The 27,440-nt window shown below is 46.4% G+C and overlaps 1 protein-coding gene across 3 annotated transcripts in view; it reads right to left on the bottom strand.

The window, feature by feature from the left end:
* Positions 1-27,440, bottom strand: part of LSAMP (limbic system associated membrane protein) — a 425,251-nt gene that overhangs the window by 7,399 nt on the left and 390,412 nt on the right. For 2 of the 3 annotated variants that reach the window (XM_061357680.1, XM_061357678.1), the window contains 4 exons: positions 18,408-18,542; positions 14,517-14,637; positions 13,435-13,583; positions 7,117-7,152 (listed from right to left, as the gene is read on the bottom strand). In XM_061357680.1, the coding sequence (XP_061213664.1) occupies positions 7,117-7,152; positions 13,435-13,583; positions 14,517-14,637; positions 18,408-18,542 (441 nt within the window). The remainder of the gene's footprint in view (positions 1-7,116; positions 7,153-13,434; positions 13,584-14,516; positions 14,638-18,407; positions 18,543-27,440) is intronic. The other variant, XM_061357679.1, reaches the window with a different exon arrangement.

The raw sequence follows: 27,440 nt of genomic DNA, 5'->3' as shown, positions 1-27,440 counted from the left end.
TCAGCATTTGCCCATGCTCTTTTTTTTTAGCACTGAACAGTTCTTCCCCGTGTTTTGGAGCTCATTCATGGTGTACTAAGTGTACTCATCCATCATACCTCACGTCTCAGTGAAGAGTCATTCTGTAATGCAGCTCACCCATCCTTCCCTATGGTTTAAAGAATATCCCTCAAATCGTATTCCTTAAGTGTCTTTCTGAGAAGATCATGGTGTTCAAGAGCTGCCTGCTTACACCACTTATCCCAGACAGTACTCCTAGTCTAGAACTGAACTGTTATCCTGGCTACTGAGGCTGGTGGTGGCCAGAAGACCATCTATGTTTCAAGGTTAAACAGATCTTTCATCACCATGTCTGTCCTGTAGATGCCAAAACGTGTATAAAACACTTGCCCAACTACCGACACAAAATCAGTCACTTAAAACTGCTTTGTCTTCAAACCATTCACTGAAGACCCTCAATATACAAGTAAAACCACCAAGGAAACACATAGCACAAACTTCTCCAGGGGCCATCTCAGGGAAGATCTGAACTTTTTCTGCTTTTCACTTTCCTAGGAGAGAGCAATCCCTCCCCTCCTCACATCTCCACCACATGCAGGGCACAGCAGACCAAAGGTGATGCCAGCACATAGTGTTCTCAATAGGGAACAACCAACACGGCCCCCCTCACTCAGCACACACAGCCCCGGGAAGCAGGTTTGCTAACTGGAAGCTCTGGAACCTCTTGAAAAATTAATATTTCCATCAGCTTTCTGCCTGTGTGTTTCCCCACTTCATCCCTGCCATGGTTTTCCACAGGCTTTGCTGGGCATTTGGCATGGGAAAGATGTAAATGGCTGTGGACAGCAATGAAGAGGGAGGGGATGCACCAAGGGGTGACTGGAAACAAGACTGGAACAGAAGAACTAAACTTCTGAACAACACATGTATCATGGCTATAAAAAACCTGTGTGCTTCTCTCAGTGTTCACTGAATCAGAGGTGTCATGAGACTCAAGCTGGTCCCATGTACTGATGTGTATCCCTAAAGCATGTAGTCTAGGTAAGTACTACTTCGTGTTCATGTGTATGCATGCACAATTCCCAGTCACCTTACAGTGCAAGCATGGCTTTAATGCCTGGTCCAGGCATGGCAAAAGCCGGAGCAGAAAGCCACAGTGCCTTCCCACAGCCCATTTCCCAGATTAGTAATTGAAAAGGGAAAAGATAGATAATAAAGCTTACACAGGCAGCTGGGCTGGATGAGTTTGGGGGGTACATAAGGTGGTGTGGCTCAGGAGCGTACGCGTGGATCAGTGTGCATGTAACACCTACCATAGAGGCTGCCCGACCGCACCTCACCGAAGCTATGCCGGTTATGGCACATCCTTCTCCATGGCCTGACCCCTTGCTCCTGTCCATGCATCCATGCTCCAGATTGCACAGGGACATGCAGGCGATGGTGGGGAAGGGCCAAGCGCTTTTGTCCTTTGCTCACCAGACCTTTCCCTTTCACAGAGGAGCTCTGCTGACAGACCTGCTTGCCCACATGAGGGAAGGTGTGCCAGGAGCACTCTGCTTTTCCTGCAAGCCTGGTTTCTTTGGAATGGCTGGGTTTTATTCCTGTGTGCCCTCTCCCTCCCCAGTCCCGCACCTCGCTTCTCCTGGTTGTTTTTGTTTTTTGAAGAGAGCGCTTAGACAGCTGTATTAATCATGCAAGCCCAGCCATGTGTAATGTGCTTTATCAACAGCAGAGCAGACACTGAATGGCAACCGGTTCACAAGTGGGCCCGGTGCAGTGCCTGAGCTGGGAAGATAAACCTGCTGCTTCCCAAACCAACTTACCGTCATGGGTTAGTGGATGGAGAGACTGTTCACTTGGGACAATAACCAGAGGGGAGGCCAAATTGTTAGGCACATTCTTGAGTGGTTTACACTGGAAATGGAAGGGGGGAGAGGAGGAGGAGGAAGGTGGGAATAACTCTTTGGTCATTTTATCTCAGGGGTTGGAGCAATTTTTTTGTGTGTGTAAGGATTAAATCAAGACAACAGTGGCTATTCTCCATCCTCCTCCTTGCTGCCCTCCACACTGCAGATCCAGTCAGCCCTGCCAGCTCAACACACAAAGGGAGGAAAATGAGAGCAAGAGACCAAGGATTTAGGTGCACCTGCTGTGCAGTGGGTATAAGTTGCCTTCATCGCCTCTAAGAAGGAAGGTTTAGTTGATGGCTTCAGAAACTCATCTGACACAGAGATGGTATCAGGCTAGGAGTGTCCTCTGAGCTGGGTGTATCTGGCTCAGGAGGGTTACAGCCTTGCCCAAGCTCTGCTCTGCAGGGTAATCTGTCCATGCTCCAATGCTGACACTATCAGCATCGCTACCGGACAACTGATTTTCCACAGCGGTTGCTCTTCCATGGGTTTGTTTCTAATCTCTGCAGTGCAGTCGTGTGTTTCCTCTGCCACTGGTCTCACCCAGCCTCCACTCGCCCACCTCACTGCTGCGCCCTCACCTCTGTTCTGCACGCATGCAAAGTGACTGAAGAGACCTTGGAATGTCTTCCCTATCCCAGTGCAGGGGCCCAGCTCGGAGGAATGTCTTTCTGGGACACCCAACCTCCATTCTGACCCTCTACTGCTGCTCTTCCTCACCCGCTGAATTCTCCACAGCTTTGTTACTGGAGAGGGTTATGCAAATCTATGCAACCCAGGGCTCATTTTGGAATAAATCAATCTAAATTAAAATTAATGAACAAAAAGTACAGAAACAGATCAAGCAGTAAAGCCATTCTCTCTCTTTCCCCCTGTGTCTCTCCTTCTTTAAGAAAAACAGTTTCTTTTATTTGCATTTGGGTTTTTTTGGGGGGGGAAGAATGGATTTTATTTTTTTTAAAGCAATCTCAGCAAACAGAATCTGTTGCTATTCAGAAAACCCCACTGAGCAATGTTAGTAGCTGTAGTAGCAAACAGTTCTTGCCATTTCTCTTTTCATGCTGTTTCCAGCTGCATCCTTATTACCCCTTTTGGAAAACACTGTCATCACCTCTGGCTTCAATTTTATTCACTTTAAACCACATGGTCAAAATAAGATGCACCACCCCCCCTTGCCTGTTACCTATGAAATAGCAAGAAACAATATGATGTTGCCCTTCTGCCTTCACCCTGTCTTGTCCTTCCTGTTTCCTTGGCCTGAACCCCCACTGTATTGGCACCCAATGCAGTCCAAGTGTCTGCAGAGCTGGCAGGGATGGACCCTGACCCAAGCAGCAAGAGAAGCTTGGCCTGCCTGAGCATTCACCCTGCTCTTCACCATCCCCTTCACTCACCAAATGGAGAATGAGCTCTTTGCAGAACCTGGCTTGATATCACAGGTGGAAAGCAAGGAGAGCTGTGAGTTGTGCTTCCCATTGACAGCCATGGGAGTTATCAGATGCTGATGCTCAGGGCTCAGCCAGCTTTTGAGGAAGAGAGGTGTGCTACAATAAGTCAGACACACAGCTGAACTATGCCCCCTGAATGCCTGAGAATTTGTGGACATACCAAACTTGTACATGGCTCCAAACATGCCCTCCTGCACTTGGTCCCTATGGCCATTATTCTTCTCTGCTAGTAGTTTCTATATTAGGATCACAATAGAACAACACTGGCTATTTTGGCCTCTTTATGTTGCAGTTTCCCCAGCTCTGCCAACTAGTTTGTTTCACAGGGTATGAAGACTTGGGTTTTCACCCCTTCTTGGAGCCCATTTGAGAAAGCTCCCTCTGGCCTCAGGGGAGTCCAGAGATGGACAGGTTCTTTAGTTGGCCATTAACCAAAGAACCTATTGGTTCTTTAACTGGCCACACTGTACTGCAAGGGCTGGTTTCTGTGGGCTGTTCCTACACCCCTGCCTAGTCAGCAAGCCTCAAACCATAAAAAGTTAATCCTTTATAGCCTGTCCTCTCTGATGTATCCCCCCATGCTTCTCTCCTTAGCTTCAAAATGTTCGTCCTTTTACCAAAGTGACACGGGAGCTGCTTGCTCAGCAGAACTGGGGGGGCCATGCACTAGAGAAAGGGGAGCAGAGATGGGTGGAGGTGACCACTGCAACAGATGAGCTCTCTTGTCCAACAGCTCGGTCTTCCATGGGAAGGGAAGAGGACTGAGAAGATGTTAGAAAGGAAGATGCTCTCTGTTTCCCGCTCTGGTCATCAGACCCAAATGAACATCTCTTTTTTCCCTTCCACCAGCTCCCACCCACCCGGTGAAGGCATTAGTGACAGTACAGGCTACGCACGCTACAGCTAAATGGAGACTAGCTACAATCTACAGCCATACAGGGTCATTCTCCAATCAGTGTGTGTTTTGGCAGCAAGACAGGCCTGCTCATTCTCCTTTTCCCTCCCCCTTTGCTAATTACTATCACGCTATTGCTATAAATCTTCTGCCACCCTGTTGGTGGCCCCAAAGGTTGGCACGCTTGATGCCGTGCGGGCAGTTCTGCGTGTGCTGGGAAATACATCATCCCCTTTTGCAGAGCTCCGTGGGCATTCAAGCTAAGCACACTGAGAAAGCCCTCATCACAAAACTCCTGTGAGGAAGACTTACAGGTTTTGAAGCCCATGGGTCTGGCTGAGCCATTCTGGTGCAGACACTAGGTGCTAATCATGGAGGAGGGAGTCTATGTTCAAAGAGCTGAGGACAAGTGACAATGAAGGACAGAGATGGAGCTAGTGCCATAATTGTGACAGACCCCTTTGAGGTTCAGCAGTGATCCCAACGGCCCTGTTGTTGGCAGGTATGGTGTGGAATGAGCAAATTTTCCTTTTCCAGAAGAAAAACCCTTCTGAAAAGCCACATGAGGATGCAGTAAGGCCCCCTTTTGTCAGAGCTGGGTCTTGTGTCATCCCATTATAACATAATGTTACAATGCAGACAGGGAGATGTGATGATGTGGCATCATCCCAGAAGACATTTCAGGGCATTTTGAGTGCCCGGCTGCAAAATCAAGGAGGCTGGAAAATGTACCAAGGACAATTCAGTTGAGGGCTGAATCAGCTGGGCTCCAACAGCCTTTTAGGAGACTGCCTCATCAAATTCATGCCCCATGTGTTTAGTTGAATGGGCTGCTTCTGAGCCTCCAGCCTGCCTGAAAGCAAGGTGTTTCCACAGCAGCTAGCTAATGATAGCAATGCTTAGGCTGATTACAGTGCTCTTCATCCCAGAACACCTTCGTTTTAAATCAATGCTCAAAACCCAACAGGGCAAGGAGGTGTTACCAAGGCTTAAGAGAAATGGAAATTGAGGGAGAAAGAGGGTGGAGGCTGGGATTCTGGTCACTGAGGGGAGACTTATTTGAGAGCTGAGGACTGCATCTTATAGGGAGAACGAGGTCTAACAGGAAAACTTTGTGCCTAAAGTTTCTTTGAAGGTGGACAGCAAAGTAAAATCGAATGTTGAGGTAAGCACCGATGTCTGGCAGTTTGATTAGGAGGGGTATTTGGCATGGAAATCCTGCCCTTGCTCACTTGCAGTCTTTGCTTTATCATTTAGCTTAATGGGCTACTAATTCAAACGCAGATGTAAAGAGGGCTGGCTATGAAAAAAATGAACACTGCCTGCCTGGGGAATGTATAATAAAAGGATGTGTAATAAAAATACTAATAAAAAAGGGGAGCCCTGGGTTTTCCATCAGACAAACATATTTGCCATTGAAAATTCTGCTTAAAAAAGAAGAACACCCCAAACTGGAAACCTCCTCAAACCCTTCCATCCCAAACAGCCTCAGCAACTTCAATTTCATATCCAAGCACAAGTTTCATTTGCAAAACGCATGATAATGGTGTTTAATTGGATTTATTTTTCCACACTATGGTCCCAATGGCCTACTTTACTCCTTTTCTCAGCTCCTTGAATGTTATTTACAAATCACTCTCTGGGATTTAATTTTAATGGTAGCTTGATTTCTCCCTTCTCCCCCCCTCCTTTTTTTTTTTCTGTAGGTACTTTCCTTTAATTGTATTTGTGGATTTGCCTTTTAAATAGGCAACTGTGACTACAGCATGAGCCTGAGTAAGTTGCCAAGAGCAGAGCTCGATTTGCAAAAGGCGGAGTAGTTAAATGGAGCTATTGCAACACCCAGCATTTATTGTTCTTTTCATGGGAGTACCTGTAGGTGCTTTACTCAGGCAGGTGCTCTTTTGCAAAACAAAGCAGGCTCCTAATAGCACTCTACCTGAAAGCTCTGCACACACATTAACTCTTCAGGCCTCTGAACATCCCATGAGTTGAGCGCATCTTCATCATATGGCAGTGAAGCCAAGATACTGCAGGGCTCTAGGCCAAGGTTTTTTAAGTGAATACAGGGACTGGCTGCCTTGTTGTTGGTTTAGTGTCAAACATTGCTTTCAGACACTGGAGCCTGCTTTCTGGAAGCCCCCACTCTCCTTGCTTTTGCAGAACCTCAGTGTTGCATCCAAACATCTCAGGTCATGCTGCATGGACCAGAGGCATGCTTGGGCAGCACAGAGATGGGAAAAATACTCAGACCCTGTTTTGCCTTCTTGCCTTGAAATAAAACGGACACTAACACCTCACCCGTCTATCTCTTTCCATGCTTTCTGCCTCAAATACAGCACAATGTGACTGGCAGGCTTGAGGGGGTGTGACAGGGGAAAGGGAAAACAACGTGCTTCACTGTTAGCAGTTTGCACATCTAAAGTGAGAAAACCTCCTGGCACTGGTTTAATTTTTACCTTCTCATTTGTCGTTTCCACTGTCTCTGCAAACGTTTAGGTCTGCTTATGCTGTTGATCCAAATACGTGAGCAAAGACAGTTTAGGACAGGACATATACTTGGAGTAGGTCTGTGGACAAACTGAACCTCACTGAAGACTGTCCAGACCTGGGGAGGACACAGTGTCATGGCTCAAAGCTTGACTAAAGGCTGTTGCTGTTTAGTTGATTGGTTTTTGAAGAGGAAAGGGGGAAGGATGAGGGAAGTGAGCAGAAGAGACCAAATGACATGTAGACAAGAAGGGAAAGCCCTTATTTCCCTGCATTTCTGGCCTGTTTTGCCCATTCTTAGCTCTGAGCATTTGTCAGGATGATGGAGAATGACCCGGCTAACAAGCTACTTCAACATAAAGCATATACTGACCTGGAAAAGGGTTGGGGAGTGTGGGTAAAACTCGCTCTAAGGGGGGAAAAAAAACCAATAAGCAACATGCAGGAGAAAAGGACAAGCCACTTTTCACACCAAGCAAGCAGCAGATACAAACCTGATGGAGTTGTCCATCCCCGAATTAGATGAACTAGGTTTTATATACAAAGCATTTTGCTAGCAACACACCTAATACACATCTACATCCCCTGGGACTGAGAGTCAAAAAGAAGTCATTTGAAAAACTAAACAAACAATATCCATGCAGCAAGAGGGATTAAGCACCTGCAGTGAAGGTAATTGGAGCTGATGGGCCATATCTCCCCTCTGACTTTCAAGACCACTCATGTCATCACACTAGAGCTCCTCTTAGCTACACCTCTGGCTGGAAGCTAGTCTTGGCACAGAGATGACTTGTGGAAGTCCTCCATGGGGAGGTGCTGCCTCCCTAGAATGTTCTCCACAATGGATTTCTTGCCCCTGAGGATCTGGTCATGGGAACAATCATCCTGGTGAATCCTCAAGGGCACCCTGCTGCTTTTGAGCTGTCGTCTTGTACACAGGTTTTGCAGACTCATCAGCCTCTAGTTGCACGCAGCCTGCTGTTTTGTTTATAGGGTTTTGCAGTGTGTCCTTGTTACACGTCACAGCAGGACTTTGTTATACATCACTGCTGGCTTCGTGGTTTGCTTCTTCCACACAAGGATCTCAAAGGAATTGCACAGACACTGATGGAAACTGGTGTCAGAGACCTCAGTCTGAGGCTAACAGTAGTGTTAATTCTGTTTTACAGGTTGTGCAGTTGATGCACAGAGCAAGGAAGCAATTTGCCCAGGGTCAATGCTGAACTGTTGGCAGAGCCTGGTGCAGAACCAAGACTGACTCTGATCACTGGGTCTCCTTTCATTATCCTCAGAGCTTGCTGGATGCCTCGTACTGGCTGAGACAAGTTCCTAGTCATGGACTCATGACCTCATAGCAGCCTTCCAGTATCTGAAGGGGGCCTATAGGGATGCTGGGGATGGACTCTTCATTAGGGACTGTAGTGATAGGACAAGGGGTAATGGGTTAAAACTTAAACAGGGGAAGTTTAGATTGGATATAAGGAGGAAATTCTTTCCTGTTAGGGTGGTGAGGCACTGGAATGGGTTGCCCAGGGAGGTTGTGAATGCTCCATTCCTGGCAGTGTTCACGGCCAGGTTGGACGAGGCCTTGGGCGATATGGTTTAGAGCGAGGTGTCCCTGCCCACGGCAGGGGGGTTGGAACTTGATGATCTTAAGGTCCTTTCCAACCCAAACTATTCTGTGATTCTATGACTGTTCAGTAGGTAGACATTTGGCTGTAGACATATGTGCCACTATGCAGCAGCTGATAGGCCTGGGGCATAGAGTTATATCTGCTGGATTACCTGTAAGGACTGTGCTGGCTGCTGATGGACATAGGGCTTGGCAAGATACAATGGTAGCTGGATCCAGGCCCAGCTATTTGGAGGCCAATGCTCTTTATGCAGCATCCTGGGTGCAAGTACCTCGTTTCTGACTCGATGGAGCCCACGGGGACATAGCAGGTCAGGCCCACCCCTGTGACACTGGCGCATCTCCTGCCCTCTGGCCTCACGGTGGTAATGGAGCTGTTTGAATCCACAGCAGGCACCAGAGGAGATTGTCTCTTGCCTAGGAAATGCACAGCTAGCCTGGATCTCTGTGTTTATGTAGCAACAGGGGACTATTGTTCTGCGAAAGCAGGCTGTTGTGCTGACATGACTTCCTTGTTATTTAGTTTGTTTAAATAACTCAACTCCCCTTTACCTTCTTCCTGCACAGCAGGCTGCAGACTGCACAGCATAAGCAGTTAAAGCAAAGCACTACGGCCTCATTATCATGCTGCTTTCTATTCAAGGACTCTGCTGCTGTTCCCTTCACCTGCTGCGCCTTGCCTTTATTGCTCCACCTTGGCTCATTAGCTGTGTCTCACCCTTGCCCTGTCTGGCTGTCACCCCAACCACTTGCCCCCTTCTCCTGGGTCTCCCCATTACCAACAGCCCTGGGAAAACATGGGGATTGCACTAAGAGCCACTAAGAGAGGTTTTGGCTACAGTGATGCTCCAACCCTCAGCAGCAACCACCATAAGCAAATGCTCAGGTGCCATGAAGCATGGGCAGAGTTACGAGAAGGGATGTAAGTGTGTGCTGTGTGTGCCAGGGCACTAAAAGATGATGACAAATTAGAGGCCAGTGCCAGCTCTTCTTGGGAATGTGCCTCTTGCTGCAGTCAGAGCTGCGGGATTGTAGTGATGACTCTACCTGAAGCCTTTGGAGGAGGAAAGGGTGGCATCCTGTCTGCCTCTGCTTCTAATTGGCATGGGCCTTGCCAAATGCTGCTTCACCTCCATGTTTCCTTACTCCCTGAAGGGTGCAGAGGATGCAAGCAGTAGAGGACGTGGCAGGGGACCTGCTGAGGTGGCAGTCTTCTATAATTGAGACAACTTAGCCAGCAGAACTGCATGAGGATGTGTGGCACTATCCTGTTGTCTCCCATTTTATCCTCTGGGATATGCTAGCTCTGCAGGAGGCAGGAGTCAACTCATTTGGAAAAAGCTTTTATTTCTTTTCTCTGCCTTGCTAGTATGCGCCAGGTGCTTCTGTGATGCTTCTGTGCCTGCTTTTATGGAGTTCTGTGTGTGTGCTTCTACATCACACGCGTGTATGTGCACGTATACATACTTACATGCACATAAACCTATGTATCTATACACTTGTACAGCAGACGCATATCTGGTACATATATACACATATTTACACTTCTTTGTAGCATGGCTTAAGATACAAATTGTGACTTACAGTCACATACATTACATAATGCTTTTCATAGCACTCTGTCAGCTGAGTGGAATGAAAAGAAGCACAATCCCTCCCTCCTAAACACACTTAGGAATGAAACACTTTCCCTTCAGTTGTGGCACTACTTTTCACCTCTGTTGCTCTGCAATGGCAGCCCTGGCATGGCCTTTCTGTCAAGTAATTTTCACAGAGATCTGTTTTACTGCCCCTTTCCTAGGGCTCACCATATTTTGTGCTCTTGCAAAGCTGAATCAACCTATGCACTAATGCTGCAAACCATGGGCTTTGCCTCCCAACTCCTCATACCCACAGATGTGTGAAATGGCTTCCCCTCTTGCATGGGCTCTGGCACTTGTTGAGCCTGGCCATGAACTAATTCAGCTCATTACAGCGCAAGAAAATGCTCGGTGGCATTTTGGGAAGTGGTTTAGCAGGTTGAACTGGCTCAATGCGATGTCCATTGACTACCAGAACAAGGGAAACAACAAAAGCACCTAGCAGAGAGGAGGGCGCACACAAGGAGAGAGGACGAAGGGATGGCAGCAAGCTACTAGATCACTCTCTGCAAACATATTCCATATTGCTGTTGGAGAAGGGTTCCTGGGTAAGACAGGCCTTTGGTATGGCCATTTTTATGTTGCTGTAAACTCCAGGAGTGAGGGGTATAAATCTCTCATCCTACAGTAGGCAATCTTGCTGCTACATCCTTTAAAGAAGATCACTAGCTATCTATTCATACAGCTCAAGGGAGCTGCTTTTGTATTTTAATGCATCTCCTATCCGTGGCATTGACATCCAAAGCACTCAGTCTCTCCCAGAGTTCTTCAGTGCTGGCTGAGATTTCCTGGAACAGTAGTTGCCCATTTTCCTCTATTGCTAAACTGTTCTTTTACATCATTCTGCTATCTCTGCTTCTGTCCTCCACCTCAGGCAAAGCTGCCAGTGCCTCCCTGTTAACTCTCTGGTTGTTCCTTTACTCCTGTGTGACATTCTTTTCTCTGCTGCAATAGGACACTGAGGAACCATCACTGTATCTGCCTCCTTAGTGGGATGTTGCCCTATGGTGAGCTTGCTATTTGAAAAAGAAACAAAATCTCTGGTTCTAAGGATGAAAAACACTCCCAAGTATTTGAGTGCCTGCTGTACCTTGCAAACACTTGGCGCTGCTTTATTTTCCTTCCTGTGTGTAGCTGGGGATGTATATTACCTGTTATTTCAGCTACTGCGTGAGCACTACAGCATTTTTCCATCAGGGCTTATGTTGCTTTCTTTATGAGGCTGGATTCGCTTCACTCATTTCCCTTCTGACTTCTTAACCTTAGAAATACCAGCTTCAGTCTGCCTGAATTTACTTTTATTTCTCTCTCTCTTTTCCACACTAACTAGAAGCAGAACAGAGATTTCTGAAACAATAGGAAGCAAATGCACACTGAAGAGGCAGGGATTAACTAAGCAACAAAAATGAAAGTTAGAAACAGTCCATTGAAGACCATCAGATTTGTCTGCAACTCCATTCTTCTGGCTCTTATGTTTTCCAGCATAAATGGGACTTGAATTTCTTAGGTGAAAATGATAACCAAAATCCAACAGCTTGAAAGAAGGGAAGTTTTCTTCCTACACATCAAAAGGGGACTAAATAGGATGCTTTCTGTTGCAAGTTATCCTTTATAGTTGCCACATTTCCTCCTGCAATAGTCAACAGCAACTTGGCAAGATCTCCCTGGGTATCTTACAGGTTCTGCCGTTCGTTTTATAACCATGGGTAAATCACTTCTTCCCTCTGTACCTTAGTTTCCTACTGCAAAATGGTGCTAATAACACCCCTTTCTAAATAACTTGTGATGTTAAAATATTCGTTGCTAGCAAATCCTTTGAGATCCTTTGAGGTGAAGTTCTGAAGTCATGCAAAATGCTTCTCCAGCAAAACCAGCCCCCCAGCTAAAATCATGTGTGCACACATACATTATTGAATCTCGTCTCGTATTTTGTTTCAGTGATGCATTTCAGCTCATCTGTGTAACAGGAACCGAAAGAGAGGGCCAGATTTAGATTTCAGCCACAAATAATGGATGCTAAACTTAGCATTATATTAATATCAGCAAGAACAAATCTGGAGTATTTGAAAATTGTGTTCCAGATTGCTGCCTGAGGATTTTATTTGGATCTCACGACAGTCACAAGACCAGGGTGAAAAGACTTTCAAAGTCTAAATTTGCTTTGTGTGCTGCAGCGCTATAGGAAATCAAATATATGCTCTTTTATGGTAATATTTGTCCTTTAGAAAAGAAGTCCCACTGAATACACCCAGATTTTGCAAAACTTCAAACTGCCATGAAATGAATCCAGAGGTGGTAAACAAAGAATGGCAATGGATTTATCCTTTTGCACTACATCTGTTAAAACATAACCAAACCAAACCATTGTTTTTCTGATGATTAATCTGACCACACAGAGCAGAAACTGGACTAAAATGCATCACATACTAAGACTGCTTTACACAGCTTATCCTTTTTCCTGTTTCAAAGGACATTCATGTCGTGGCCTGAGTGTTTTAATTCAGTCTGGAACTGCCAAAAGGAACACAGCCCTAAGTCACTTTTCTGTCTCTATGTCCATTCGTGTGAGGGGGTCATTCCGCTGCAGTCTGTTTCTTGTGGCAATAACAATGTGTGGTCCATGCTGAGCCCAAGTTTTGGACCTGGAATTGGGAACTGTGTTTTGAATACACCACAGTGTGTACCTGTGCCTGGGTGGCAGGTGAGGGGCTCCTTTAGGGTCAGGTTTGAATCAGCTGCACAGTTCAGAACTAGCAGGTAACTCTGCTCTACACTTTGGTCTAGTCCCAGCTTCTGGCTGTTTATACTTACTATGACCAACTCAGTAATTGAAAGGTAGCAGAATGAGATTTTATTCCATATTTCATCTGCTGATTACCTTTCCCTCCATGTTCCCTACGGTATGCCCTGTTAAATCATTCTGTCCTTTCCTACTTCTTTCCCTTCCACTTTCAAATTCATTTCTCTTTTTCTTGACTCTCTCTTGTTCTCCTCAGGCTCAGTGGCTAGTTCTCTCCATCCCTCTGAATGACTTGTCATTTCTCAGCTCTCACAGACCCTCTGAGCCCTGACCTTCTGTCTCCTTATTAAAGGGGCTGTCATTCTGAAGAGATTTTTGTTTCCAGCTTTAAAACAAACATGGTTTTATTATTTTAATGAAATCTGACTGCAGCAAAGAAAGTCAATCAAAGGGCTTGACTGCAAACCTTTTAATTTAGCTGTGTTTGTGCTTCATGGCATGTGTGAACATGTAGGTATCTGAAGCAGAGCACTGAAAGCCTGTTCAATGCTGGAGGTTTGGGGGAGAGTGGGGATGGCGAGCAGATGCTTCCCTGAGTTTTGGTCACTGTGTGCTTCCTACACAGCCTGGTCTTTGTGGGGGCGATCAGAACCTCCCTTCACTCTCTCCCATACTTACTGTAAAGGTATAGGCTGGCATTTGTGACTCCCAGCTTGTTGGCAGCCACGCAGGTGTAGTTCCCATAGTGTTCCTCAGTGACGTTGGCCACCATCAGCAGAGACTGGGTCCCCGTGCTCTTTATCTCCAGACCGTTGGCGCTGTTTATCCTGGGAAGGCAGGAGGAGAAGAGGTGTGTAATGCAATGGCAGTGGTGTGTTGGGAAGGAAATCGTTGCCCAGCAGGCAGTAAACGGAAGTCATTCAGCTTAGCTGGCAGGTGTGCATGGAGGGAGGCAGGAAGGAGATGTGAGAAGGAGGGGACCAAAGAAGGCACTGATGGAAAACAGGAGAACGGAATGAAGGGAAGGAGTGCAGTAGGGTGAAATGCTACCAGAGGAGCAAGAAAAGACAAGGGAATGGGAGGAAGCCTTTCCCCAGCACCAACTGACACTTGGAAATGAGCACTCCATGGCCAGCTGAGGGCTAGTCACATTTGGCCAGTAAGTTTTTAGTGAAACACACCAATTCACATGTTTCAATACGTACATATACCAAAGCTGAGTCACCCCTGAGCCTGTGCACATTGGTCATGTTAAAAACTAGAAGAATAACCTTCTTAATGCCACGTAGATGCTCAGTGCAAGGGACAGATCCCATTTCTCTTTTCATTTTCTCTCATATACAAACCTCAGTGACTCAGGTCACATAGGTGGGTGAATCTTACACCTCAGCAGCTCCTTCCCTTACATGAAGGGCACCTAGAGGGGCATTATCTACTTGGAGACTAACACTGCCAAGTTTGTGTATTATGGTCCATTTAATGCATGAACATCATCAAGAAGAAAGCACTATTGTTATCTTAATTGAGTATTGGCCCATAAATGACCTAAAGATATGAGCTTCGTTCTCTGCATTTCCTTCAGCATCCCTAGCACAGAGAGAGATTTCCTCCTCTTGACTCTGCCGAGTCTGATGTGACCATCGTGACTCCCATGGTTTGTGAAGAGTAATCCATTTGAGGAGAAGAGCTGGTGAGGACCATAGGTGGTTCCCTAAGGATCTGAAAAGGAGAGGAGGGGAGAGGTGAGCTAAAGGTCTTACCTGGTATCATCTCTGTACCACTCGAAATCAGGTGTGGGCACTGCTGACGCCTCGCACCGGAGTAAGGCTTGTCGTCCTGTGGCCGCTTCATTGCTCTTGGACTCTGTGATGGTGGGAGGGTCTGCAGGAAGGAAACACATAGTCACATCACACACTTCCATGTGGAATAAAACACTGATACTATGCCAGGGCTGGCTTCTCCTGCAAATTATTTGGGCCAGTGGGGGCCCATGGCTGCTCCTTGCAGTGGCAGATGTTCCCCCTGCTCCTCTGGAGAATACCTGCTCTTTGAACTGTCTCTAATACACCACGTTAGCATCGCTCCTTACGCGTGCTTCCCTTCAGCAATGCTGAATAAAGTGCTGTCATAAATGCACAGAAATACACAGGCACAGTTAAGGTTAATGATGGACTTCTGCAATTTATGAATATTCACCTATGGATCTCTGGTTCACAAGTGCTCATCAGAAAGAAGACTTCATCAAGGGTAAAGGAAGGCAGCAAAAGTAAGAGCAATAAGGTAGGAAGTTAACACTAGCTTGAGAAATATTTTCCATACCACCTCTGTTGTCTAATGTAAAAACTATAATAAGAAAGGAAAGGGCTGAGACAACAAACATAAGATAAATACATTCATGGATTCAAAGGGAAGAGCTTTAGCAGGATCGGTGGGTGCGCCTCTGAGAGCCAGCCCATTTGTTGAAACGCTCCTCTGAGGTGTCTAAGGTTATAAAACCTGCCCAGACCTTCCTGGACATCATGCTTCCTCAAAGGCTCCAAGAGGGCCTGCTTGTGGTTGCTCTGAGTAAAGCTTGCCCTCAGCCCAGCACAGTGTTCCCACCTCTTCTTACTTTGAAGCCTGGTAGCTGCTCCATGGGCATATATCAATGTGCTCCACCAGAGCCAAGTCTCAAGGCTGGCTGGGTGTCAGGAAGAGAAAGGCACCACCACCTTCAACCCCAGCCCCACATAATAAAAGTTAAGTGACAAGCTTCATGCATTAAAAGGCAGATTCTTTAACACCTGTTTGCTGAGAGGGATCATAGAATACGTGCCTTGTCTCTCATCACAAATACTTGCATACCCTGAGATTACGGGGCTGCAGCTCAGCCAGCCACAGCTGAGACCCAGTTACCATAAAGCACACTCTGCATTTACAGAGCACAGCTCTGCTCTCTGTATCTGTCCCAGCATTGAAAGGCCAAAAAAAAGGAATCAAAATGGATTGTCTCAGTCAAAGAAAAAAATAATTCTGTCTGGAAAATATATGGGAAGAAGTTTGTTTGTGAGCACATTAACCATCTCAGTGTGATCCCTTTCCTGACCTTAATCGGGATTTTATGCAGGGCTTTAGGGATATTGCAATGCGCCCTCTAACATCATAAATATTAATAAGTGTACATAAATAGGATCCTACATTCACAGGCTGTGGGTTCACGTAAATATTTTAATTTGGGAAGGAGGAGGGGTGATAAAAGGATGGTGAAGGTGATTTTTTAAGCATCCTTCTTCGATTTTTTGCTTTGAGCAGTATATCTTCTTGCCATCTGCAGCGAGACAAACCTTTTCCATCTCACTGGAGCCAGTGCAGAGGTGAGTCACTACATGAACAGGCACCTTTCCAGGGGCCTAGAAAATGACCTCAGCAGGCTCCTTGCTCTTGCCCATCCATAGACACCCTCCTCGGATGTTTAAAAGGCAGAGCCCACAGGGGTAGCCAGGACATATCTCAGCCACTGCCGCTCTTGTTAGGGCATTGCTGCAGCCCACAAAAGGGGAGGCACTGACCTGTTCTCAGGAAGCAGCCACTCTGTGTTTAGCTGTGTGCTGCTGGGGAAGCCAGGAGTGGGTTCCCTCCAGCTCTTTTCCCTCCACAGGCCTCAGTTTCCCTGTTTGTGATGTGCAAGGGCCATTACTTGGAAAGCCTGAAGGTGGTAGTATGAGACCAAAGCAAGGCAAGGATGCTCTCTCCTGCAGTCCTGGCTGATGAGCTATGTGCTCCAGTGTCAGCCGGTGATAAGAGATGGCCAGGCAGCTCCTGAGGTTGGGTAGGTCCCATTTTTCAAACTTACTGTAGTTTTCCCACTTCCTGCTGCTTGTGGTGTAGTTTGAGGAAGCAAGATAAGGAAAGATGTATGCAAATGTCTTGCTTTCATTCCCCAGACAGAACTGATTCTGTTTTCCTGTGTGTGGCCCTCCTGACCTCTTAGATTTTTTCCCTTTGTTTTGAATTAAAAGCTTTGTCCTGAAGGAATCTCTAAGTTGCTTACATTACAAAGCAGGCCACATAATATTACAATACTCTATCACATTATATTTTCATATATTCCAACAGCAAAAACATTTAAGATCTTACTGTAACATAGTTATTATGAGTTGAAACTAAGTCAAAATCAAGCATTCTGACTTGATGCGAACAATCTGTTTCAGTCACGTTAAAAGCATCATCGAAATTATGTTTCACAGAAATATTTGAAAATATTAATTGGTTCTCATGGAATGTCTTGGGTTCACCAACTGCGCCGGTTTTGACAGGAAAAAAAACCCTCAGCAGTTGTAGTGCAGAAAATCTGTTACTACAGTTTCACATCAATGCCAAATCTGGCCCATGAAGCAGCCGGTATTAAATCACTGCCACCCACTATCTAAGGGAGTTATAACAAACTCTGTGCATTCTGAAGACGCTGCAGGGAGCCTATAACCTTGACTTCTGAGTGAGACAGACAAGTTGATGCCATGTGATGGCCCAAAGGGAAAGAACGAGACAAAGAGCAAGACTGGTATTAAAAGGTGTTAAATTCACTTTTTAACGTGCTAGCAAATTAGACTGGGATGGGCTGAAACACTTGCTGCCATCAGGTGTGTGCCCTAACCTGCTCTCAGGAGTGCTGTTCATGAATCAAGGCCATGCATATGCACCCTGAGACATGTCTGTAACCATCTCCAATTTCAGTTTAAGTGAATACTCTGGTGTTTAAACTGAAGAAGGTCAAGAGAGGATATACCTTCCATTCATCTATCCCTGCTGCAGTGGTATGAGCCTCCAAGCAAAGAAACAGAGCAGGGAGATGGGAATATTCACTTTAAATCACTCCAGTGCTAAATATGAGCAATACAAATATGGAGGTGGACATAGACATGTGTACGATTATAAGAGTAATGGCAATCTGAAATATCTTGTGTCCATGTGAGAGGAACACACCAGCAGAGTGAAATTAAGCCCGAATGGGCAATGGGATCAGTGCCCTACTCATACGGTTATGGATATAAGCCACATAGCTAACTGTGCCTCTCTGTGGTGGACTGACACATCCATTGTTCAAGCCCCTTTCTGCACTGGTGCACAGAGAGTCTCTTAGAGGGCTTTATGCTAATGACCTGAAACCAGGATAAAAGTCAAGTTTTTGTACCCTCTCATTAACACATGCTGCTTCCACACATGACCCCAGGCCCCCAGGCTGTGATACCCCTGGGCTGTGATCCCCATGCATGCACTGCTGAGATGGCTGGGTGCAGGAAGGTGTGTGTTTGCTCTGAGCTGCCTGAACCCTCCCTTAACTCTCTTTGCTGCCTTGATGAAGCTTCTTTTCACAGTACTCTTCTCCCACATATCAGTGAGTGAAAACAAGGCATCACCAGTGTTTCTGAGGGGAGACAGAGGCGGTCTCTGTCTCTCTTTCTCCCTTTTTCTATATTTTCTTATATATTACTAGGTTTAAAGCACAAACTATCCCCTATGATGTGTCTGACTGCAGACAGTTTCTTCAGCATCCTCTCCCCCAGTTCAGATCATATAATATAAACCCAGATAAACCCATATTTATCCTAAAGTCACCCCTGCTTGTTGGCAAAGCCGTCCCTGCTGACCCGCTCCAGTTGTGATGTACTCACAGTTCACAGTGACCCGGACTTGCTTGACGTCTGCTGAAGCAACCTCATTGGCAGCTTTACATTCGTACTTGCCCGATTGCTCTCGTGTGATCCCTAGGATCTCCAGATACTCTTCCTCGCCTTCAAACTCTCTGCCTGATAGGACAGAAAAATACAGATGGTAGCACTGTTAGGCACTGAGATTTGGGAAGCCTTCTGCTTAATCGCTATGGAGGAACAATCACAGCACAGATTCTGCCAATACATAACAGTCATGAACGATTCTGAAGTTATTTCAGAAGCCATATCAGCAAGATAATAGTGTTTAGTTTCATTATGAAAAACTTGGGTTCTGGAAATCTGGAAAGCATATATATGGTACCAAAGCTTTGCATCTCACAGGCTGGCCAGGCCAAGTGGCAAAATCTCTACCATGTAAGACCACAGTAGGTTCACTGTTGTGATGGCCAAGTACTGGGGTCCAGAAAGGCTGGTTTAGGGCCAGAAGGGTCCTTGGATGTGGTGGTGTATTGTCAGCACCTTTCCTCCATGGCAAAGCTGTCTCAGAGCAACCAGCACCCTGATGTGCCATCAGTCAGATCCCGTTAAACACGGCCAAACTGAGAAAAACAAACTGTAAACTGATCTGCAAGAGCCCAATAATCATCACGAATCCCTGATCTACTGTATATACGCAATGACATATTTAAGCCTTGCTGCCTTGCTAACGCAGTTTTGAGAGCCGTGGCTTGACCATTGGGGTTACAGCTCGGGGCAGCACTCAGGGGAGGGCTGTGGCCTGCCTTGCCTTTAATTCACTGTGTGACCTTCGGTGAGTCACTCCCTCGCTCTCCCTCTGTCAGCTGCGGCTAATAGCCCTCTTCTCCCATCACCTCCTGGTCAGAGAAAGGCAGTGAGAGTAATGCATGTAAACCACATTAGAATCATTGCATGAAAAGCGCCAGGGAAGTGTAAAATATTAGGAGTGGTGTATCTACCCTATTCCTTCAGGAAGCAAAGTAAAGGCTTTTCCTGGAAAGAATGTGAACCACATTAGCAGCAGTGCAAAGGGAGATGCTTCTCTCCTCCGGGAGGGCTGCAAGCAGTGGTCTGCAGCATGCAAAGCCACAAACCCCACCTGCGTGACTCTGTGTGTTCAGAGAAAGCATCCTTTAGTCCTCAAAACGCTTGAAGCCAGATTTCAAAGCAAAACAAGAAAAGGTCAGCTCACAACGGCTCCCATTCAGGTTTCTCAGAGTGTGGTCAGGTTTTCCAAAGCAGCTCTCTGCCCAAAAGACATTTTCAGTTCGATAGGTGCCAAGCACTTCTGAAACCCTGCTCGCTTTGTGTATGTGCTTAGAGCTGTTTGATGGAGTTCAGATAGTGCCTGCAAGGACAGCACTGTTGTCCTTGGCTCTGCAACGCTGCATGGAAGCAGTGGGTAAGCCCCGTCTCTGGAGCTCAGGCTGCAGTGAATCCCACCACACAGGCACAGGCTTGCTGCAGTGCGTTGGCCAGGTCAGGCTGGTGATGCTCACAGCATGCATTTCCCTTCTGCATCAGAGGCAGGGACTCCAGCCACTTCAGAATCTGCTCACAGCTCTGTCCCTTACACAAGTATTTTTGCTTTTTCTATGGTTTTTCTTTTCCCCAGGCAATTTTCAGAGCCATTCTAGGGGAACCCCCCCTGCCATCATGGAGGCTTAGCATGAAAACAGCAGTGTACCTATTCAACTCATATAAAGACAATAAAGACAATGTTTCCCCTCTCTTTCAGTGGGGCTGTCCACTGAAGAAGCAGGGATTAACTTTTCCAGCTCCTACCACATGTTTAGGTGAGTGGAATTCTCATCGTTATGTCTAAGCCTTATAACTGTTGTGATGCAGTTCTCGCATCCCCTAATGGTCTGCCAAAGGGCTTTATTGCGCGATAGTAACGTATTTTACAGGGTAGGGAAGCAAAGTTGGCTCCTGATGCCTACCCAGTGCTCCAGGACACAGGTCTGTGCATTGCGACTGATACTATGGAGTGTCGGTGCAGAACGAAGCAGGGTGGGATTTTCACAGGTACTTTTATCGCTGCAACTCATGAATATTTTAGGGAATCTTCCCCCCTGTAGGACCAGGGTTAGGCAAGTCATAGTACTGGAAGGGACTTAGTCACCATCCAGCCAATATCCCCAGCCTCAAGGCTGGACACATAGGTCACGTCAGGGAGGCAGCCATCCTCTGCCCTGCAGCCGCTCCAGACAATCTGTTCCTGTGCTTTGCTGTCCTTACCACTGGAGCAGTTTCCCTGAAGTTTGACCCGAGCCTCTCTTGCTGCAATTTAAAGCTATTATTTTTGTCTTAGCCACTACAGACAAAAAGAACAAATCATTCCCTCCTTCTCTGCAATAGCCTTTTATCAACTTTTAAATCACTTATGTTCCTCCCTCAGTTGTCATCATTTTTTTCCCCTCCTTTCTTTCTTGGGCTGAACGTTGCCAGGGTCTTTCAACCTTCCTCTGTAGGTGAGGTTTTTTTTAGACCATAGATCATTCTTGTTCCTTGCTTTTAGACCTCTCTGACAAATTCGCATTTTTCTGCAAGTGCAATACCCCAAACTGAACACAGTGTTTCAGATGAGCTCTTATCATGGCTGAACACAGGTGAAGGATTGCATCGTGGCTTCTGCACTGTGCCGCTGTCTGTACAGCCAATATATTGTTTGTGTTCTTGCCAAAGCATGATTCATTTTTGGTTGGGAACTCTTTTAATTCCCAGATCTTCTTATCACATATTGCTACCTGCTAATAATGCTCTTTGAAAATCCCACTCCCAATTTGAGCTGACAACCAACACTTCCTTCCTTTCACAGCAGCGCTCCCAGTTGGTAGGTCAGCCAGTTGACTGGAAAGTTAATCAGACATCAGGGAAAGACTCACAAAGAAAAGGTTAAAACGTAATTTGCCTCTGCTTTGCAAATCATTTGCTCTGCAGTTCTGCCTTGTTTATACACAGGGTTCATTCCAAGTGGGACTTGCTTCTCCTGCAATTTGCCCTTGTCACAAGACTGTCATCATAATGAAAAGAGGGTTGAGGGTGACTTAACCAGCTCTAATGGAGTGGCACCCTCATTAAGGGTGCTGTTAATTCTGTCTGTCAGAGAATCACATCAATGGAGCTCCAAAGTGTCTTACAAGGGTACATACTTTCCTAAGGGAAGATGCTTTTCAGCTTCTCCCCTGCATATGTACATGCACTTAAAGTCTAGACTGTGTACCATCTCCAGCAGGAGAGCTTTAACAGTTATGGGCAACCCGTCTCAAGGCATAGAATCACAGGATGGTTTGGGTTGGAAAGGACCATAAGATTAACCAGTTCCAGCCCCCTGCCATGGGCAGGGGTGCCTCGCACTAGACCATGTCACCCAAGGCTCTTCCAGCCTGGCCTTGAACACTGCCAGGGATGGAGCATTGACATATTCCCTGGGCAAACCATTCCAGTGCTTCACCACCCTTACAGTAAAGAACTTATTCCTTATATCCAATCTAAACTTCCCTTGTTTAAGTTTTAACCCATTACCCCTTGTCCTATCACTGCAGTCCCTAATGAAGAGTCCCTCCCCAGCAGCCTTATAGGCCCCCTTCAGATATTGGAAGGCTGCTATGAGCTCTCCAAGCAGCCTTCTCTTCTCCAGGCTGAACAGCCCCAACTTGCTCAGCCTGTCTTTGTACGGGAGGTGCTCCAGTCCCCTGATCATCCTTGTGGCCTCCTCTGGACTTGTTCCAACAGTTCCATGTCCTTTTTATGTTGAGGACACCAGAACTGCACACAATACTCCAGCTGAGGTCTCACGAGAGTAGAGGGGCAGGATCACCTCCTTCGACCTGCTGGTCACGTTCCTCTTGATGCAGCCCAGGATACGGTTGGCTTTCTGGGCTGCAAGCACACACTGAAGCTGGCTCATGTTCATTTTCTCATCGACCAGCACCCGCAAGTCCTTCTCCGCAGGGCTGCTCTGAATCTCTTCTCTGCCCAGCCTGTAGCTGTGTCTGGGATTGCTCCGACCCAGGTGTAGGACCTTGCACTTGGCATGGTTAAACTTCATGAGGTTGGCATCAGCCCACCTCACAAGCGTGTCAAGGTCCCTCTGGATGGCATTCCTTCCCTCCAGCGTATCAACCGAACCACACAGCTTGGTGTCATCGGCAAACTTGCTGAGCTGCTGGTTTGCACAGCGGAGCTCTCTGGGAATAAGTGTAAGGGAGGACTTCTGTGTCAAAGGGCACGCCAAAGACATCAATAGGCCTATTCAGCTCCTCATTCCCCTGCTCCAGGAGACACATACAACCTTAACACTTCAAGGAAAGTTTCTGTGACAGTCTCTGCTGAAACAGTGGTAGCACTATTCTTGTCCCTGCACTGGTGACCTGTTTCGACCCTGGCCATCAACATCTTGGTACAAGACCTCAACTACTCTTGCGTGCAAGAAAGACCCTTTTGCTTGCAGCCCTAACTAACGCAGCCCTAATGTACTCTAAGAGTACATTAACCATTTGTAACAAAAAGCATTTATGTGAAATTGAGGTGTCATAGTACAGACCAGGGAGAGGAAAGATGTATCACAGCGTGTTAGAAGAATGTCAGGTTGTGATATCTTGCACAGCGCCGTAGAGATGTTTTCACTAATTCACCTTGGCAGCCAGATTAGGTGAGTCATATTAACTCTAACCTCTAAGGCAAAAGTGGGGCAAGGGGAGTAGGAACAGAGCTTTATACATCGAGCAAATTTACTAATGTTTCTGAGCAGCAGTCAGCTTTGGCAGGGAGCTGATGGCTGTCACTATGCAGTTTATCAAAGCAGAGAGAGTAAAGTCTTGGACAATGCCCTTTGGTACAGATAACAATGAACATATTCTATTAGGTGAAGAGAGGGACTGCCTGCTCATGGCAAGTGAGACACTCCATTTCCATTAAGAGAAGACGTTTGCCTTGAGCATGTTATCCAGGGATGAAATCCTGACACTACAGCCAGACCGTCCTCACTGACAGGGGTTCTCTCCTGGCTGCTTTGTCTGGTTTGGTAAAACCCCCTCCTAGTGAAGGCCTTTCCGGGTTTCCTTAGGGTGATGACTCCTCGTGCAGCACAGCTCTTCTCATCCCAAAGCATCGCTTCCCAAAGCAACCTTCTTCCCTGCAGGTTTTTTGCCTTTCACATGTTCATAGTTAGCTTGGTTTGTTGCTGCAGCCCCATTAAACACCTTCTTGCCAAGCTGTAACTCCTTAACTCTGCCCCAGTAAATCAAAAAGAGGAGCTTTCTGCTCTGGAGGCTGGAGATAGAGACTATGAGCCTTGGAGTCTTGACAACCAAACCAACAGGGAACGACCCCGAGCAGAGCGAGCCAGGCGCCTGCTGCTGCTCCGAGCTGGCAGAGCCCTTTCTGCAGAGGGATCTGCAGCAGGCAGCTTTGATGTGTGCAGGAGGAAGGCTTTGAAGACCCACTTGCCTCAGCCACATTTCCCATCCCCTGGCTTCCTAATTGGACACAGTAAGGTAAATAATGAACCCAATCAGCAAACCTGCTTGGCAATGCTTGCCGGCTGGCAAGAAGTCCCCCTCTCCCTCCACCCTTTGGAGATGGCCTTGTACAACCCTATGGGCTCTGTACATCATCCCCTGCTGACATACACACCTGCCCATGCTCAATATATATATTAATATATATATGTTTACATGAAGATACATATTTTATATATTATGTATTTTATATATGTAAATCCCACTGCTGAGCAGAAATGGAGACTTACACACACCCATATTTATGGGTTCTTTCCCACCTCCACTCAAACGGCCCCTTCACTGCCACACACCGTCACTCTTTCCTCAAAAGCTGAACTCTTCTTTCTAAAAATGACACACAGGCAGATGAAACACCTCTTGTATTGTGTGCAGACAGCTCTTTCAGGCAGGCAAGGGATCAACAATGCTTTCAGTCTTATGCTCTACCAGAGGGGTCTTTCCCTTCATGCTTTGGTTCCTTACATCTCCACATGGGAAGTTAGTCTGCAGGGTGGCAGCTACGTTCTACAGTCCATAGAATCATAGGATGATTTGGGTTGGAAAGAACCTTAAAATCATCCAGTTCCAACACCCTACCATGGGCAGAGATGCTTCACACTAGACCATGTCACCCAGGGCTCTGTCCAACCTGGCCTCTAACACTGCAAGGGACGGATTCTGCTTCCTCCTCTTCTGTTTGTGTGTCCAACACTGGGCTCCTTCTCTTGCAGAAATTCCTTCAGTTCTCTTTTATTTCTTTTTTTTTTAATACTGTTGTGGTTTAAACTAAACTAAAGTTCAGACCCAGTGAAAGTATCTGTTTGCATTTGGTATGTGGAGAAAGAGATCACATACCCTGCGTCTGTGTTTGTTTTCCTTCTAAGCCTCTTTGTAGTTTTAGAGAAGGGAGAGCAGAAGGGGTTATGCATCCTTGTTGGGCCCTCCCCTGCCTCAAACAAGATGCAAGGAGATAAGAAAGATTGCAAATCAATAAATGCCATTTGAAGTTTTTTTTGTGTGTAGCAACTTCCAGTGCTGAACTGCAGTTTTTGTTCTTTCTGCACTCTCCATTTGTTGTTTAAGGGTTTGCTCACCTAACTTTCTTCCTTTCCTCCTTCCCTCTGCACCTTACATTCCCCAAGAACAGGCTTCTGAAAGACAAAAATAGCTGAGGGAGCCTTTCACGTAGTTTTTGTTTGTTTTACCTCCAGCTGGGATCTTTATTTAGTTTTTTTTCATTCAAAACTTTGAAGATCTCATTTATCAGCCTCTGTCTCTTCAGCCATCACAGATTCCAATGAGCTTGGCATTTTTTTTTCCTGTCCCTTAGTTGAAGAGCCTTGTTTTTAGCAAAAAGATCAGTGGAGAGCAGCAGATGGTGGATGAGCAAAGGGAATGCTACAGTGAGGAGGGAAGGCAGATAAACTAGTGCGGGGCATGGGATGTGGTGAGAATGGGGAAAGCTTGGGAGCAGGAGGAAAATAGATGGAGGATAAATAGAGGGGGGATTAAAAGAGGAACGGTGCGGGGAGAGAGAAATGCAAACAAAGTGAGATTCTTCAGTGACTGAGATAAAGAGTAAACGGTAGTGAGCTACTGACAAAGAGAAATGCACTGAGACAGAGCAAGTAAGAAAGACAGGAGGCAAGACGGTGGCAAACAGAGAGCTGTATGGCATGGAAAGAGGCACAGACACCCCTTGTGTAAAGGGAGCCATGAAATAACAATTGCCAGAGGGACGGGAACAGAGGGGTCACATGCAGCAAGGCAGTAATTACTCTGTTTAAGCAGGAAGGCACAGCAGGGTATTTATTGTTTAAGCTGGCCTCATGCCTCCCATGCCCTCAGGTCTGTAGCTATTACACATAAACCAAAAAACTAGTGCCGTGCCAGGGAGGGCTCTGGCCTGGCTCTGGCTTCATGAATGAGAATGAGTCAGATCAGGAGGAAACACCCTGGCATGGTTTCCCCTGGCCTTCACAGGACCGTGCTCATCACCAATCTCATTTTCTCCTTACGTGCAAAGCTGGCTGCTCTGCCTCCCGAGCTAAGCCCTGTGCCTGAGGTGGCCTGCAGCATGAGTGCCTGTTGGCACGGACAGGGTTAAGAAAGACTGGGATCTGTGTGGTTACTTTTGCCCCCAAACCCACACATTTAGCATGCAAATAAAACCTTCCAGGTTGAGAACACCCTCCCCACACTGAATAACCATCTCTGTGCTCTCTCTTGAGGGACATCATAGACCACTTGGGACCACTTGCTATCTCTGATGTCTCTGCCCAGGAGCTGGAAGCCAAGAGCTGGCAGCTCAGACACAGCTTGCATCCTGGCCATGGGTGCTTGAAGCAGACACAGCAGGTCTGCAGCATCTCCGAATTTCCATTCCCTCTTCACTCATATTCACAGATGACCACTAAAGGTCATCTCGCTCTCTCAAATACAGAGTGTGGGCATGGAATCCTGTGCAATATACTGCTGCATCTCAGGAACTGATTAGATTTTGCATTCCAAATCCACATGAAAGAAAGGGAGACACTCCCTGAAATAAAATCCAACCTTGCTCCAGGTCAAAGGCTTCTGTTTGACCAGTGGTTTTCTTTTGCTTTTTCCTGAACCAGAAGAAAGAATTAATGTTCTGCCTCAACTTCCAATATAATTTTAGAAAAATGATTTCATGACAAAGAAAATGACTTTTTTTCAATTTTTTTCCCCAAAATTACTCACCAAATTTAACCCAGATTTGCTAACTCCTTTTTAATGAACACAAACAGCATGTTCTGGATAGATGAATTGCTCTTGAACAAAACTTGGCTGTGATGCCAATGTGTAAAGTAAATTATGAACCATGAGGTAAATTTAGTCATCTAATGTCACAGCTATAATATTACACTCCCTGAATGTTGCATGCCACAATGTCAGTTGTCATGACTATGCTACCAAAACATCAAACCTTCCTTCCACTGCCAAGAAAATGACATATAAACATGAGCAAACCAATGCTTGAGGCCTTCATCCCCCAAATTTCTGCCTTTTGGATGTTACTGTATGACAATGTGAGGTAGAAGGCATCATTAGCTAGATGAGTCACTGAGATGACACCAGATCTTTTGAGTGCCTTAAGAAAGCAGCAGTTGGTAGATACACAGGGACCCATGCTGGAGCAGCTGGTAGAACAGGGGTTGGAAACCGGAGCTCTGACAAAGAATCACATCCCATGCAATGGGGTTGTTTGGTGTGCACACACTGATGGCAGCACACAAACCCCTCGCTCCCAGCAGCGTGGTCAGGGAGCTGTGCCATCTTCCCCCACCACCTACTCAAAGAGGATGGGCAAGAGGAACAGTTGAGGGGGGGAGCAGAATCAATTGGTGTTTGTTTCTCACTGTGTTCAGCTGATAGTTGATGCTTAGGACTAGGTTTTCTTTCACGTCATGGAAACCTATGAAAGGCAATTAAAATACGACAGCAAGCAGTCAACCGTTACAGTCTTTGGTGACTCTGTCAGTTG

Source organism: Neopsephotus bourkii, unplaced genomic scaffold (assembly GCF_033783945.1).
Source record: "Neopsephotus bourkii isolate Nb327-2 ecotype Australia unplaced genomic scaffold, CSIRO-AGI_Nbou_v1 NB_911, whole genome shotgun sequence".
Classification (NCBI taxonomy): Eukaryota; Metazoa; Chordata; class Aves; order Psittaciformes; family Psittacidae; genus Neopsephotus; species Neopsephotus bourkii.
The sequence above is the reverse complement of the archived record's forward strand: the minus strand, read 5'-3'. Positions and strand labels throughout refer to the sequence as shown.